Source organism: Phoxinus phoxinus (genome assembly GCF_949152265.1).
Source record: "Phoxinus phoxinus genome assembly, chromosome: 4".
NCBI lineage: Eukaryota > Metazoa > Chordata > Actinopteri > Cypriniformes > Leuciscidae > Phoxinus > Phoxinus phoxinus.
In genome coordinates this window covers 14,640,236-14,654,066 of record NC_136879.1, presented here as the reverse complement: position 1 = coordinate 14,654,066, position 13,831 = coordinate 14,640,236, and the positions used below count along the sequence as shown (strand labels likewise).

Sequence of the window (13,831 nt, the reverse complement as noted above, 5' to 3'; positions counted from 1 at the left end):
TAGATGTACATATATACATCTAATCTGGTATATGTACACATACACACACACAAATACACATACATACACACACACACAAGTATGTACGGGGTAAGTTATTTACTTAGGCTACATTGCAAAACTATTGAAAATAATCAAAAGAGTACACATTCAATTACAAGAAACTGTTGCTTGATTTAGCAGTTTCAATGAATGAAATACTTGTATTAATAAATAGATAACTAATTTAAGAAATAATTTCGTATTATTCTGCATTTTTTACTAACTTAAAAGTTCTACGCATGCACAATAAAATATGAAAACAAAATAAAAGTCTGTGGAGATGAACACTGCAACGTGATATTTACCGTTTAGAGAAAATGATTAATAACAATGTACACGAATCGAGCATTTGATGTTTCATGTTTTCATCTGTAAGCAGAAGGACACAAACACTCACCCTTTATCGCTTTAGTAGAGGAGTCCTTCAGCATGGATTTAAAGACAGCGCCGGTAAACTCGCTTTCCTGTGTTTTGGGTTTCTTTGGTGTTGTAACGGACTCAGGAGGATTCTCATTTTGACGTTTAGTAGCCATTGTTATATCCCAGTAAACGAAAATATACACATGGAACAGCGGAAGTGTAAAGCTAGAAGAGCTAGGACAAAACACGTGGAAACGCGTATCTCATGAATATTAAGTTTGACGTGCTGACGTTCATCATTTTCTCTCTAGAGCGTCATCAGAGCGTCAAGAAACCTAATTAATATTCATAAGTTAAAGGGATAGTTCGTCACGAGAATGAAAATTGTGTCATCATTTACTCACCCTCAAGTTGTTTCAGTTTCTTTCGTCTATTAAACACAAAAGAAGATATTTTGAACAATGTCGTTGGTAAAAATGTAATGAATTAAATGTAATGAATTATTACTCAATCAGTTGATGGACTTCCATAGTAGGAAAAAAACGATCTGATTACCAACAACATTATTTAAAAAATCTTCTTTTTAAAGGCAAACATTATTGATCTATTATTTATTTTTATTAATTTCATATTTCATAGACTATTTCATATTGTAATGGCCGTCAATGGAGAAACTGGCTTGACAACATCAGGGTCTATTCAAAGGTAATTGAAAGATCTGGATGTACTGTAGATGATACTCTTCTCTCCCCACAGTAAATACAACGCCATAAAATGAGTTTGTATCCACAATAAGTTTCAAATATTTAGTTTGTTTTAATATGTCAAATAATTTATCATACAGAATAAATAAACATGACCTGAATAAGCATGAGAACTCCAGCTATCCAGGTTGAACGCACATAAATATTCCACTAAGCCTTTCAATAACAACATTAAAACGCTGCAGGCCAATTATGCAACTCTTCAAGGCAAAATGAATGAAAGCGCATGTTTATAAGTATTGAAACATCTCACAGTGTCATGTGAGCTACTGATGTCTTACACATTTCATGAACATGTTTTCCTGTAGAGCGCTTACATTCATTACATCATTCTGAGAGCTGAATCGTCGCTTTCGGCCGCTAGAGAAAGCAAGATGGCTTTTGGAGTATTCTCAAACAGGGCAGCTCTGTTCTGTGTCTGGCCCTTCTTCACCCAGTGTCCATAAATCTTGAACGCACAGGCATCGATGAGCTTGCGGATGGGTTTTACTGCATAGGGGTCACTCTTGATCACTTCTTTGGTAACTGGTTTGGCACGTCGATAATTGCAGTAAATGCGCATCGTAGCCAGAACTGTCATGCAGATTACCTGAAAAACACAAGTGATTGAAATGAACCTAAATCCATGGGCATTGTTTGCTTTTTTAAGGGGCAAACTTTTTCTGTACACCCCATATTTTATGTCAAATTCTTACATTTAATCAATCAATTAAATTAGAATATTAAAGGGGCGGTTGAGTATGAATTCACTTTTCTAACTGTAGTTAGTGTGTAATGTTGCTGTTTGAGCATAAACAACATCTGCAAAGTTACAACGCTCAACGTTCAAAGCAAAGGGAGATATTTGATTTTAAATAAATAGTTTTTTAAGGACTACAACAAACGGCTGGGAGGGACTACACGTCAGTCCTCCCGGGTTAGTGACATCACCAACCCTAAAATTTACTTATACCACGGGCTGTTTAAATACTCGATTCTGATTGGCTGGAAGGTGTGCAGTAAAACAGTTTAATGCACAGGTAGTTCCAGTCAGTTTGATTACAGTTCGAAATTAATCCGCTACAAACATTGGTAACCAAAGTAACTCTTGCAAACAGAGTGAGAGACACATAATAAAAACGTTTATTTAGGTAGGCTAAATGGATGATTTTTGCATATCGTTTAATTTGTGTGGTGAATATGGCAATTTTGAGAAATGGGTCCAGGCACAAGACGAAATAGAAGACTTGAAGAAGACGTTGAATGACAAAAAGCGGCACAAAGAATTAATGTAATGTGTCTTTATATAGTAATCGTGGTTAGAGACGCCGGTTTTATTTCACACTCTACATAATTCATTTAAATAAATTACATGATTAGTTCAAATAAAGATGGCCTTGTCACTGTCAGTGTTGCCTGTCATTCATAAATAATTTTAAAGCAACGAGGGGACTGTAACGTTAGACTTTAGACAAAGAGACGCACACAAGTAACTCGCGCACGCATCTCTCTCTCTCTCTCTCTCTCTCTCTCTCTCTCTCTCTCTCTCTCTCTCTCTCTCTCTCTCTCTGTTCCTTCTCTTTCAGTTCTGTCTCTCTCTTTTAATAATGAATTTAAATAAATGTGATAATTCATTCAAATAAAAGCAATCTGATGGCTCTACTTTATTTAAAGCGGACGGAGTGCTAGAACTAACTAGCCGTAACTTAAGTAAATAACCGTCATTTTTACCCGTCTGTTAAAAAATGACACAGTTACAGCTTTAACTTGTTTTTAACTTGGCAAATAACCAAGGTATAAGCGTCGGGTGGTTCTTCGCCTCTACGTCATGTATTAAAATCCTTTAATGCATGGCTAGCCGTGGATTATCCCTTAGACCCTTACATAAACCCCGCCCCCTGGAACACGATTTATAGATTATCAAGACAGAATATGCTAATCAATGACTAGAAACATGAAATGATGGGCTGAAATTAAATTGTAGTCTACTTTTAAAAACTAAAACCACCATTAGGGAGTCATTGAATCATCCATTCAACAATTTTGTTCAAGTGACTATGACTGCATCTCAAATCGCACACTTTCCTATTATAGTAGGCAAAAAACAGTATGTGACAAGAGTAGTATGTCCGGATTCACAGTATTCAGGCAAAAAGTACCTGGACGACCTCTTACTTCCGGCGGGATTCTGAAGTGAGATTTGTGAATGGCAGCGATGCGACACAACTGACGCTGGTAGATCACATGATAATAACAACGTGGCGGATGTAGTAGCTATTCATATCACACACATTCATATTATATAGAACATACTTTTTAGTGCTCGCAAAGTAATGACTTATTTTGAGAGATTATGCGTTTCCAGACGCAGCCTGTCTTTATCAATGGGTCATTGAATTATTCCCTCAACCGATCTGTTCAGAAACGCAGATTCATTCATTAATGACACAGCACCACATGTTGCTCAGACACGCACAATGGTTCTCTGGTTCAGTGGCAAAAACATGATATTCAGTTTAAAATGTTGCTCTAAACCTCTATGAGTTTCTTTCTTCTGCTGAACACCATAGAAGATATTTTGAAGAATGTCGGTAACCAGACAGTTGATGGACCCCGTTGACATCCATCGTATTTTTTTTCCTACTATGGAAGTCAATGGGGTCCATCAACTGTCTGGTTACCGACATTCTTCAAAATATCTTCTTTTGTGTTCAGCAGAAGAAATAAACTCATACAGGTTTGAAACAACGTGAGGGTGAGTAAATAACAGAATAAAAACATTAACTATTCCTTTAATAAATGGGGCTTTTTTTGCACCAATCCCTGTTAACTTTTAACCCTGGTATAATATTTATTTAATCCATCATTCATTATTATATATTTTTGTTTTACTAATGTGACTGTCTAATAATGATGTGAAGTGTTTTCCTACAAATATGCAAGAAAAACAGCTAAATAAATCAATACTTAAAATAAATTCTTAATTGACCCTTCGCAGGGAGCTTGATTGACAGGTGATCTGACCAATCATACTTCACCATCCGCCATTTTGTCCGACAAAGCAGTCAGGAGAGTTAGTAGATTAACATGGGAGGATTTGAACTTGAGAAGCGGAGTGTACTGACGCCTTTCCGCGGTTAAAACAACATTCCTCCTGATGTTCATTCATGTTTATTTGATGCTATAAATGAACTAGAAGGAAGAGATGATCGGTTCACGAGCAGCTTTAACTGATGCTCTACAGCGATCTGACAGACACGTTAAAGAGCCACACAACGATATTTATTGTTTACATTTCTTTTAAAAAATGACCAAATTTAAAAGGTGAGACTTTGTTTAATATGTTTAATATCAAAAGTAACCGAAAAGTAAGCTGGTCTGTCCTGTCTGTCAGCGTGTTGTCAGTCTCTTCTCTGCTCCGCGATGTGTTTTTCACTGCGTGAGAACATGGTGTGTGTGTGAGAGCGGCGTAGCTTGTCGGACATAGCGACAGTAACTAAGGGGGGCGGGCCTTTGCGAACGGTCAATTACATAGCCCACCTTGAACTTCCTGTACGGGCTGAAATGCCGCACCTCTGCGACCACGTACTGCTGGAAGAACGGGTGGTTTAAGGCATCCGTGGCAGTGTAACGCGTCTCGGGGTTCACCACCAGCAGCCTGGAGATCTGAAAGTGGAAACACCCAGTGAAGAGTGCAGGTTAGTAGATCTGCTGCCGGCTTGTATTAGTCTTCAATCACTCTTGATTATTCGCAGGTCTGCGGCAGACGCACCAGGTCTTTGACAGTGTCTGATCGGTCGTCCCACTCCGGAGAGGTGAACTGGTAGCTTCCGGCCAGGATCATACGCAGCATTAGCATCTGCTTTCTGTGCCAGAACGGCGGGGAACCTGCAAGAAGGGTGTACATGATCACCCCCGCACTCCAGCTGGAAAAGACAACAAAAAAAGGGTGTGATTTTTCTCAATTCAGTCTAACTTAAAAGTTGAATGTACATGAGTTTGTCTTATATAGACCAAGCTCTTATATAAATGCTGTGAAAAGCCTGTCCGCTACTCACAGATCAACGGCGGTCCCGTAACCCTGGTGGTGAGGATCCATCGAGCACTCGATGATCTCTGGTGCCAGATAGCCGGGCGTCCCACACACCTCTATGACAACACAAGATCAGAGGTCTTATAATGAAACATGTTATCTAATACTGCATGCACAACATGGCCTCAAAGGTCAGTTTATCATCCAGTATAATTCCCAGGTACTTATACTGGCTGACAGTCTCCACTGCTGAGCCATTTATAATGGTGCATGGCAAGGCAGATGGTTTCCTACGGAAGTCAAACCGCATGTCTTTAGTTTTAGCGACATTTAACTGTAGGAATGACTCCTCGCACCATTCTATAAAACTGTCCACGACTGGACCATGGCCCACCTCATGGTCCTGCAAAAAACTAAGTATCACTGAATCATCAGCATATTTAATTATGGATGATGATTCAGAAGTACTACGACAGCAATTTGTATACAATACAAATAACAATGGCGATAAGACACACCCCTGGGGTGATCCAGTAGAGCAAACCAGGGCCTCAGACAAGGTGCCATTTACACGTACTCTCTGTGGCCTCCTAGTCAGCCAGCCAACCAACCTACATATAGTACCAACATCTATTGCAGGAATTTCAGAGAGCCTCTGAGCAAGAATATGGGCCTGCATGCAATTAAAAGCTGATGAGGAATCACTAAAAGTAGTCAGTACATGTGTCTTTGTGCCCTCTAAGTGCCCCGTAACACGGTCCAGCAGTGTGGCTGTGGCATCCTCTACCCCTTTGCCTGCCTGATATGCAAATTGGAGTGGGTCAATAATATTCTGTGACATAGCAAGCAAGCTCTTCTTTACAATCTTTTCTAGCCCTTTCATGACTAATGACGTAAGAGCCACAGGGCGGTAATCGTTCAGTCCCTTAGGTGATGGAGTCTGAGCCACAGGAACAATAATTGATTCTTTCCATAATGCAGGAACATCCATCTGAGCTAAAGAAAGCTTAAAAATACAAGAAAAGATATCACATAAAAATAAACCACAATTTTTGAGCAGGCGGCCACAAACGCCGTCAGGCCCGGGACTTTTTCTCTGGTCAGTCCCCATATTTTCAGATACCACAAAACATGCCCTGATAGATTACTATTTCATTAGATTCGGGAGCCTGATCAAATATCGATATTATGATATTATGAATGCAACAAAACTAATTACATTTTATTTACTCACAAATCCAACTAAAGTATAAAATACTGTATCCCAAATGGACATCAACAACTGAAAATAAACTGCATTTTTTTCAAATATATAGAAAAATTGTCTTTTTATAACAGAAAAACAAGTCTTCTTCTGGTCTCTTTTGAGACATTGTGTGCAGATGTGGCTAACATGAGAGTGTTAAAATGAAGTTGCATCTTAAAAATATTTTGTTTTACGTGTTGCATCAATACATCTGTCACACTCAGACGAAGGCAGACAAGGTTGAGGTGAGTACAATAAGTTTATTTAAAGTGCAGAGAGTGAGCAATGCAGGGGAGTGATGCAGATGTGATGAATTCTGATTGTAGAACTGGTGATGATGACTTAGCTGACGGTAATGATGAATGTCTTTGCAGGTATATGCTGACGAGAAGAACCAGGGTGATTAGGATCAACGGAGACAGGAACGACAGGACTTCAGGTAAGTAGTCTGAATTCTCGGGTGAGTGGTCTGTAGCGCTTGTCACAGACGAGGAAGGTATACAGGAACAGCGGAAACTCAGGTGAGAAGACGGAAGCGCTTGTCTTCGACGAAGTATATCATAGACGAGACCAGACAATGAGACTGGGTGACGAGTGTGCTTAAATGAAGATAATGAGGGTGGTCGCTGACAGGTGCAGGTGGTTGTGAAGGAAGTGCAGGTGTGGGCCAAGGAGGATGCTGGGAAATGTAGTGAAGAGCTGGATGATTAACTGGTGACTAAGTGGAAACTGTGACAACATCATATTGTTAGTCATTTAATGGATGCAACAATCCATATCGATGTATCATTACACCCCTGTACTATCTAGTTCTGGAATAGGCTTCCTGATGATGTTCAGGTCTCAGAGACACTCTCCCAGTTTAAATCTAGATTAAAGACACATCTCTTTAGCCAAGCATTCACATAATGCCTCTCATAACCTTGTACTCAAGTTATATCAGATCAAATGCACATCATTATCTTTGCTTGAAATGTTATGAACAGCTTCTACGCTAATTACGTTCCATTTGCTTTTCTGTTGTATCTCGGGATGCCAACTCTCTAAGTAACTAGAGAGTGCGTCGGCTCTAGTGTGGATCCAGCCTCATATGAAGACTTCAGATGCCACAACACCTGTGAAGAGATGACCAACTCCTGCGAGGACTTCAGATGAAGCAAACTCTGAATCAATATGCACCAATCGTAAATGTACATATATTGTAATCATTATGTTCACAACTTGTAATAATAACTTCAATGAGGTAATTTCCTCTGCTAACAGTTCACTCTAAATTGTAATGTAGACACACACATGCATTTTCTGTAAAGCTGCTTTGAAACAATATGTATTGTGAAAAGCTCTATACAAATAAACGTGAATGAAATTGAATTGAATTTACCATTGAGTTTTTGTCCTGGTGCAATCTGCACAGCAAAGCCAAAATCAGTGAGTTTGATGCTCATATTGTCATCCAGAAGGATGTTCTCCGGCTTTAGATCTCTGTGCACAATGTTCTGAGAGTGGAGGAACTGAACCACCACCAGCAGAGCGCGCATGATCTTCCTGCAAAATGAAAACAGAGCAATGCAAATATACACGATATGTACTGTTGTACATTGAGCCATGGTAAATACATTGGGGTGAATCTCACGAAAACATGTCCAGGTCACATTTCACCCTCAAGTCAAGACAAAAAAAAACAAGGCGTCATATTCTCAGTACCATAATTATTCCCAAAGGTAATTTTCATTTGATAAAAAAGGGGATAAAAAATGTAGTTGCTAATACAAGGCTATATCAGAAATGGACAATAATAAATGGACAAAAAAACATTACGAAGTCCAAATACCAATTGTATAGTTATCGACATAGAACTCATAGTTATTGTGATAGTTTCGTCCTTACATCTAGTACAATACAATATACTGTTAGTCCCGATCGAGAGTCTTCTCCAACAACCTCAAGTCTACGCCATAATGATAATACGATGATAATGAGCTCTGAGGGGGGAAATAATCTCTGAGGTGGAGTGAAACCCGAACTGAGCCAGGCCCCCATTGCGCTGGCTGGAAGACAGTGAGCTCTTGGCTAGGTTGATCCTGAGTCGCAGGCATTCCCATGGCTGAGGAGCAAGGACCTGTGAGTGTCCAACTCGGCCTCCGACTGGGCCAATACGAGCCAGTCGTTGAGGTAATTCAGGATGCGCACTCCCTTCTGTCTCAAGGCGGAGAGGGCCGCATCCATGTACTTTGTGAAAGGTTCTGGAGTTCTATGGCGAGATTTGCCCGCTTGTATAGACGGGTTTATAAGCGGGCCCATTTCGCGGGCTACAGTGGCATAGGTTAGTGCAGTTTCTGCGTGATTCAATCAGGCTTCAGTATTTTGGAGAAAAAATACGTTTTCCATACCGTCTCTATGACGCAATACGAGTGAACCATATCGATAGGGAACTTTTGTTTAGCACGTCAGAGGTTCTGGGTTCTTATTTGCCTTTGTACAGTTTTTTTTTTCTCATTAAAACCAAAGATATTCATCAGTGATTGTATATCAAAAGCAGGGACACGAATCTAAACGAATAGAGTCTCCGAAATGACATTAAGCAATAGATTGAAGAACTCGTCACTGTAAAAGACTGTGCACGAGCCACCGACACTGATAACAGCGGCAACGAACACTCAGCATGATTTCAAAAACAACATATTGCAGCGCCAGATCGCCTCTTATATAATAACTGAACAAAACGAATACTCTGCTAGTCAACTGGAGATGCTTCCTTTGTATTTGGTGCATCAGTGCCGCGAGATGTTTCAAAAAGTGGTGGGGGCAATGTCGACCCTGGCAAAAAGTGGTGGGTACATCATGTCCCACACGACCCGTCCCACACGCAAATACACTTAAGCTTGTGGCATAATGTTAATAACCCAAAAAAATATGTATTTGTCCCTACATTTCTTTACAATCAGTCTCTTACGATGGAAGTGAATGGGGCCAATTCTTAAACATTAAAAAAGGCTACTTACTGTTTCAAGTGTAGGGTAGCCACAAAATATAAACAATGTGTGTGTTAGGATGATTTCATCACCTTTTTTGTATATCCAAATTTACAACTTCATTGCCATGCAACAACTTATCTAAAACCTAAAAAGAGCTCAAATAAGACAACTTTTAACAGAAGAAATAAAGGGTTGGTTCAGGTTTCATTACAAACATCTTCATTTCTTTTTTAGATAAACGAAAAAGCCAGATTTTAAACTAGAAAGATTTTAAACCCTTTAATGTAAGTAATTTAATACAATTATTTATTATTTACTTCCATTGTACTTGCTTCACCTTAACCTTGATTTTTACTGTTTGTAAAGAAAATGAGGCTGGAGTCAGTATCTTTTTTTATGCAGTAATCACTGTTTTTTCTGTCGTAGACAAACGCTGTTGATTGAGTTTACAGTAACTTGTATCGAACTCGAAATATTCCTTTATATATTCCCAGCATAAATTAAAGGAAGTACAATGAATACTTTTATTATGTACAAAAACATTATATATATTTTTTTCTGTATTGAGAATAAGATATTTTTACAGAAAGGGAATGAGATTTGAGGAGTAAATTAGACAAAATTGTCATAAAAATAATGTCACAATGCAAAACGTCGTAACAATCATAAATCTGGCTTCATTTTTTTGTTTTTTGATTTTGTGATGAAATATCAACTGCACATGTTGACAGGTTTCATGTGATTTATTATAAATGACTAACCTTGTCTCTTTTTCACTGAGCGTAACCTTCTCCGTTAGATAATCAAAAAGCTCTCCTTTCTTCATCCTGTGAGAACAATATTTATTGCATTTAACTACTTTTCAAATAGTATCATAATTAAATGTTAAAAAAATGTTTTTATATATATATATATATATATATATATATATATATATAAAGTATGAAATCAATACTTACAAGTCAAACACCAAGAAGAAGAAAGCTTTAGTTTCAAAGTAGTCCTTCAACTGAACTGGAGAAGCAAGAAGCAATGTGTTCAAATCATGAGACTCTTTACAGATATAAATATACTTCATCTTCATGCTTCAAAGCTGCTACTATTCGATCCTCCTGTATACTTACTGATGTTTTCTTGCCCGCACACTTTCTTGAGGATGTCAATCTCTGTTGTCGTGGCATTTCTGATCTCCTCCATCTCCTCAATGCTCATCTTATCAGATGGCGTGATGTCTATGACTTTGACGGCATATTCCTGAGTGGTGCGCTTATGGATGCAGCGTCGAACCACACTGCTCACCCCTCTGCAACACAAACACCATGAGCGAAGCTACTCGCAGTGTAGACTGCTGAAGAACGTACGACATTGGGCATTATATAACACATTGCATTGTCCAATGAAGGGCCATGAAAAATCAATTGTACACAATCTTTGCTGAAAATCCTGTTGTACACAATCTACTGGGGGGGTTATAATAAAATATAATAAAAAACTATACCCCGTGGGGGAAAACACTTGAGGCAGGATCAGGACACATGAGAATGATGTACTAAAAAAAAAAAGTTTTCCCTTTGCTTTGTTCACGTACAGACGAGAATGTTGCAAAAACGATCCACGTTCACAAGGAAAATTACTAAAAACGCTGTATTATGCATGCCGTTTTCAAAAACGTGCACTTTGAAACCTGATTTCAAAACCTTGCGTTTTCAGGCCGCCAAAAGTTTACGTGTAAACGAACGGCCAAAATACATAATACGTTTTCAGGTTTTAGTTGAAAATGGTGTCGGTAAAACAGACCCTAAGACGACCAACTCGCACAGGACTGGAGGACAAATAGGGAGAGCAAACCAGATAAGACAAGACAATACAAACCCAAAAGTGACAGAGCCCTGACAGTATCTAATATTGGATTTTTCTGAGTATTATTTCATATTTCAGGCTTTACATAATATAATTACCGGTAGTTAACCTCCAACATATTTATAGATCATTAAATAGGACCTTAATGTTATATAAATCCTAATAATACTGAATACTTATTTCTCAATTGTCAAATACCAGACAATGTGTTATTTTTCTCTTTTAGTATAATATATAGCTTAATATTTCTTGTTTTTTTGAAAAATGCCCAAAATGGTGCACTACAAATGTCATGCTCCTCTAGTTTCATTTGCTGTTCATTAAATTACTGAAAATGAATGTTAGATTGTGAATCTAACAACGCCTTTCAAAAAAGCCCCAAATCAATGTTAAACATTTAGACATTAATATAAAAAAAGTCAACAAATCTCATTCTCATTCGCATGAAGTGAAAATAATAATGCTTTATTGTGTAAATTGAGGTGAACATGACCGGGATATTTTTTCATCTTCACTAAAATATGTGTCCAATCTGACAGTACCTTCCAAGGATCTCCTTTGGGTCGTACTTCTCATAGAAGTCCTGTGCTCCGGCCCAGTCGGGAATCTCATCATCTTTGGCCATTATTGTAACCTCACCTGTAAGAAAACTGGGTTATTACAAACATACCTCAGTATGTTGTTAACATTTGTTAAAGTCAAGATAAATGTTTAGAAGTTGATTAAAAAATAGCCAAATAAAGAGCAGAACATGTAGTAAAAAATTTAACAACAACAACACAAAAACTAATTAATACAAATTTAATTAAATTAATAATATATATATATATATAATAATAAACTGTTCGGCAAATAGTACTAATGAAACTATAGCCCTTACATAAAAAGTATGCAAGTGGCATAGAGATCAGATGGTAATACAGAGGTACTTTGATATACAAGCGTAAAGGATTAAATATATTCTAGTACTATGGTATTTACATGGTAATACCATGGCACAAAAACAACCTATTACATGGTACTTTTCTGTTCGCCAATTGTGTGATTTGTTTTCAGTAGTAGGCCTAATACCATTTTGCTATTGTTTTTTCTAACACTTTATTTTACAGTGTCTTTGTTACATGTGTTACATGTAGTTACTGTAGTAATAACTATAAATTATGCATACATGCAACCGAACCTGATCCAAATCATACATTTAGGCAATTAATGTTACTCAGTACTTAGCTTAAATGTATAATTACACTGTGACAGAGTTACACTTTATTTTAAGGTGTCAGTGTTACAGTGTAATTATACATGTAGGCCTAAGTACTAATAATAATTAACATGTATTTACTAGGATTAGGGTTTGGTTTAGGGTTAATATAATGCATTATAGTCATTAACATGCAACATGTTTTTTTGGTAAAATATTGTAACCAAATAAAAAGTGTTATCTTGTTTTTCTACTGCATGGCAATACAATTTCGGACATGTGCAAACATGTAAATACCACGGTACAGTTGTCACCCGGCTACTTTTAGTACGGCTCAAAAACCGCATGTTTTATATGTCTGCTGCTTTATTTTCTGTGTTACTGTTATTGTTTGCAGAGTTTTGACATTCAACCTATTGATTTATGATGAGCTGGTTGGCAAAATACAGGAACCAGCGATGTTTACAGTCGCAGCATCATCAAGCTGAGGCTGCAGCATCATGGACGGCATGACACCGGAAACCCGATCACAGGATTACATTACAAGCACGGATTCACAACACTCAGCAAACCTGTTCGAGTATATGATCCCCTGTGTTTAACAGTCTGCCTCTCCTTCAGCTCGGTCAGTCCATGTCCCAGTCTTCCTGGACGAGTGTACCGGTGGAGATATGACGGCTCTGCTGCCTTCACAACACTGCGCCGAAAGGGCAACCGTGAATGTCAAGATCCAAAAATAAAAGCCGCATTAAAGACAGGACAGTCCCGCATCGTGTTACCACTTACGGGTATACTCTCCATATCGATAAGAAAACCAGCTCACACCTACACTTACATTTCTGTAATTCATTAGAATGTTACAATGCAATGCCTCAGAAAATATCTACAACTGATTATTTTTTCTTATTTACTATTATACTGTAATATATATATTAGCATCTGCTAAATTCATAAATTACTATTAATATAACATAAATACTTATTACTTTTACATAATTATTAATATAATAAATCTACAACTGATAATTTTTTCTTACTATTATATATGCTTATAATATATATATTAGCATCTGCTTAATTTATAAATTACTATTCATATAACATAATTACTTATTACTTTTACATAATTATTAACATAATATTTAAATTAAGCATGTGGTCATGCTAAACATTTGAATGAATATTGTGCAGTTGAACATTTTAGTGGGAAATTGCAGTATATTCCAGGTTAATATTTGCATTACTTACAAAAAAAATGTCTACTGTGAAATTACTGTGAATCTAATGATTCTATTTACAGTATTGGATTTCTTTTTTTACTGTAAACAAACATCATACTGTATTTCTACAATATGTGCTATGAAGGTACCCAGC

At 37.5% G+C, this 13,831-nt stretch overlaps 2 protein-coding genes across 4 annotated transcripts in view; both read right to left on the bottom strand.

Moving 5' to 3' along the window:
• Window positions 1–673, bottom strand: part of urb1 (URB1 ribosome biogenesis homolog) — a 50,781-nt gene extending 50,108 nt beyond the window's left edge. For both annotated transcript variants that reach the window (XM_079609824.1, XM_079609825.1), the window contains exon 1: window positions 440–673. In XM_079609824.1, the coding sequence (XP_079465950.1) occupies window positions 440–575 (136 nt within the window). In that variant the 5' untranslated portion in view covers window positions 576–673. The remainder of the gene's footprint in view (window positions 1–439) is intronic.
• Window positions 674–1,024: 351 nt separating this feature from the next.
• On the bottom strand, window positions 1,025–13,249 carry phkg1a (phosphorylase kinase, gamma 1a (muscle)). Of its 2 annotated transcripts, XM_079609118.1 has the most exons (10): window positions 13,030–13,249; window positions 11,802–11,898; window positions 10,524–10,702; window positions 10,359–10,413; window positions 10,161–10,226; window positions 7,806–7,969; window positions 5,204–5,294; window positions 4,918–5,071; window positions 4,686–4,811; window positions 1,025–1,755 (listed from the first exon to the last, which is right to left on the bottom strand). In XM_079609118.1, the coding sequence occupies exons 2-10, from the start codon at window positions 11,882–11,884 to the stop codon at window positions 1,489–1,491; spliced, it is 1,185 nt and encodes a 394-aa protein (XP_079465244.1). In that variant the 5' UTR covers window positions 11,885–11,898; window positions 13,030–13,249; the 3' UTR covers window positions 1,025–1,488. The 2 variants fall into 2 exon arrangements, with proteins under 2 accessions (XP_079465244.1, XP_079465245.1); XM_079609119.1 differs by lacking the exons at window positions 1,025–1,755; window positions 4,686–4,811; window positions 4,918–5,071; window positions 5,204–5,294 and adding an exon at window positions 6,642–7,103.
• Window positions 13,250–13,831: the final 582 nt, after the last annotated feature.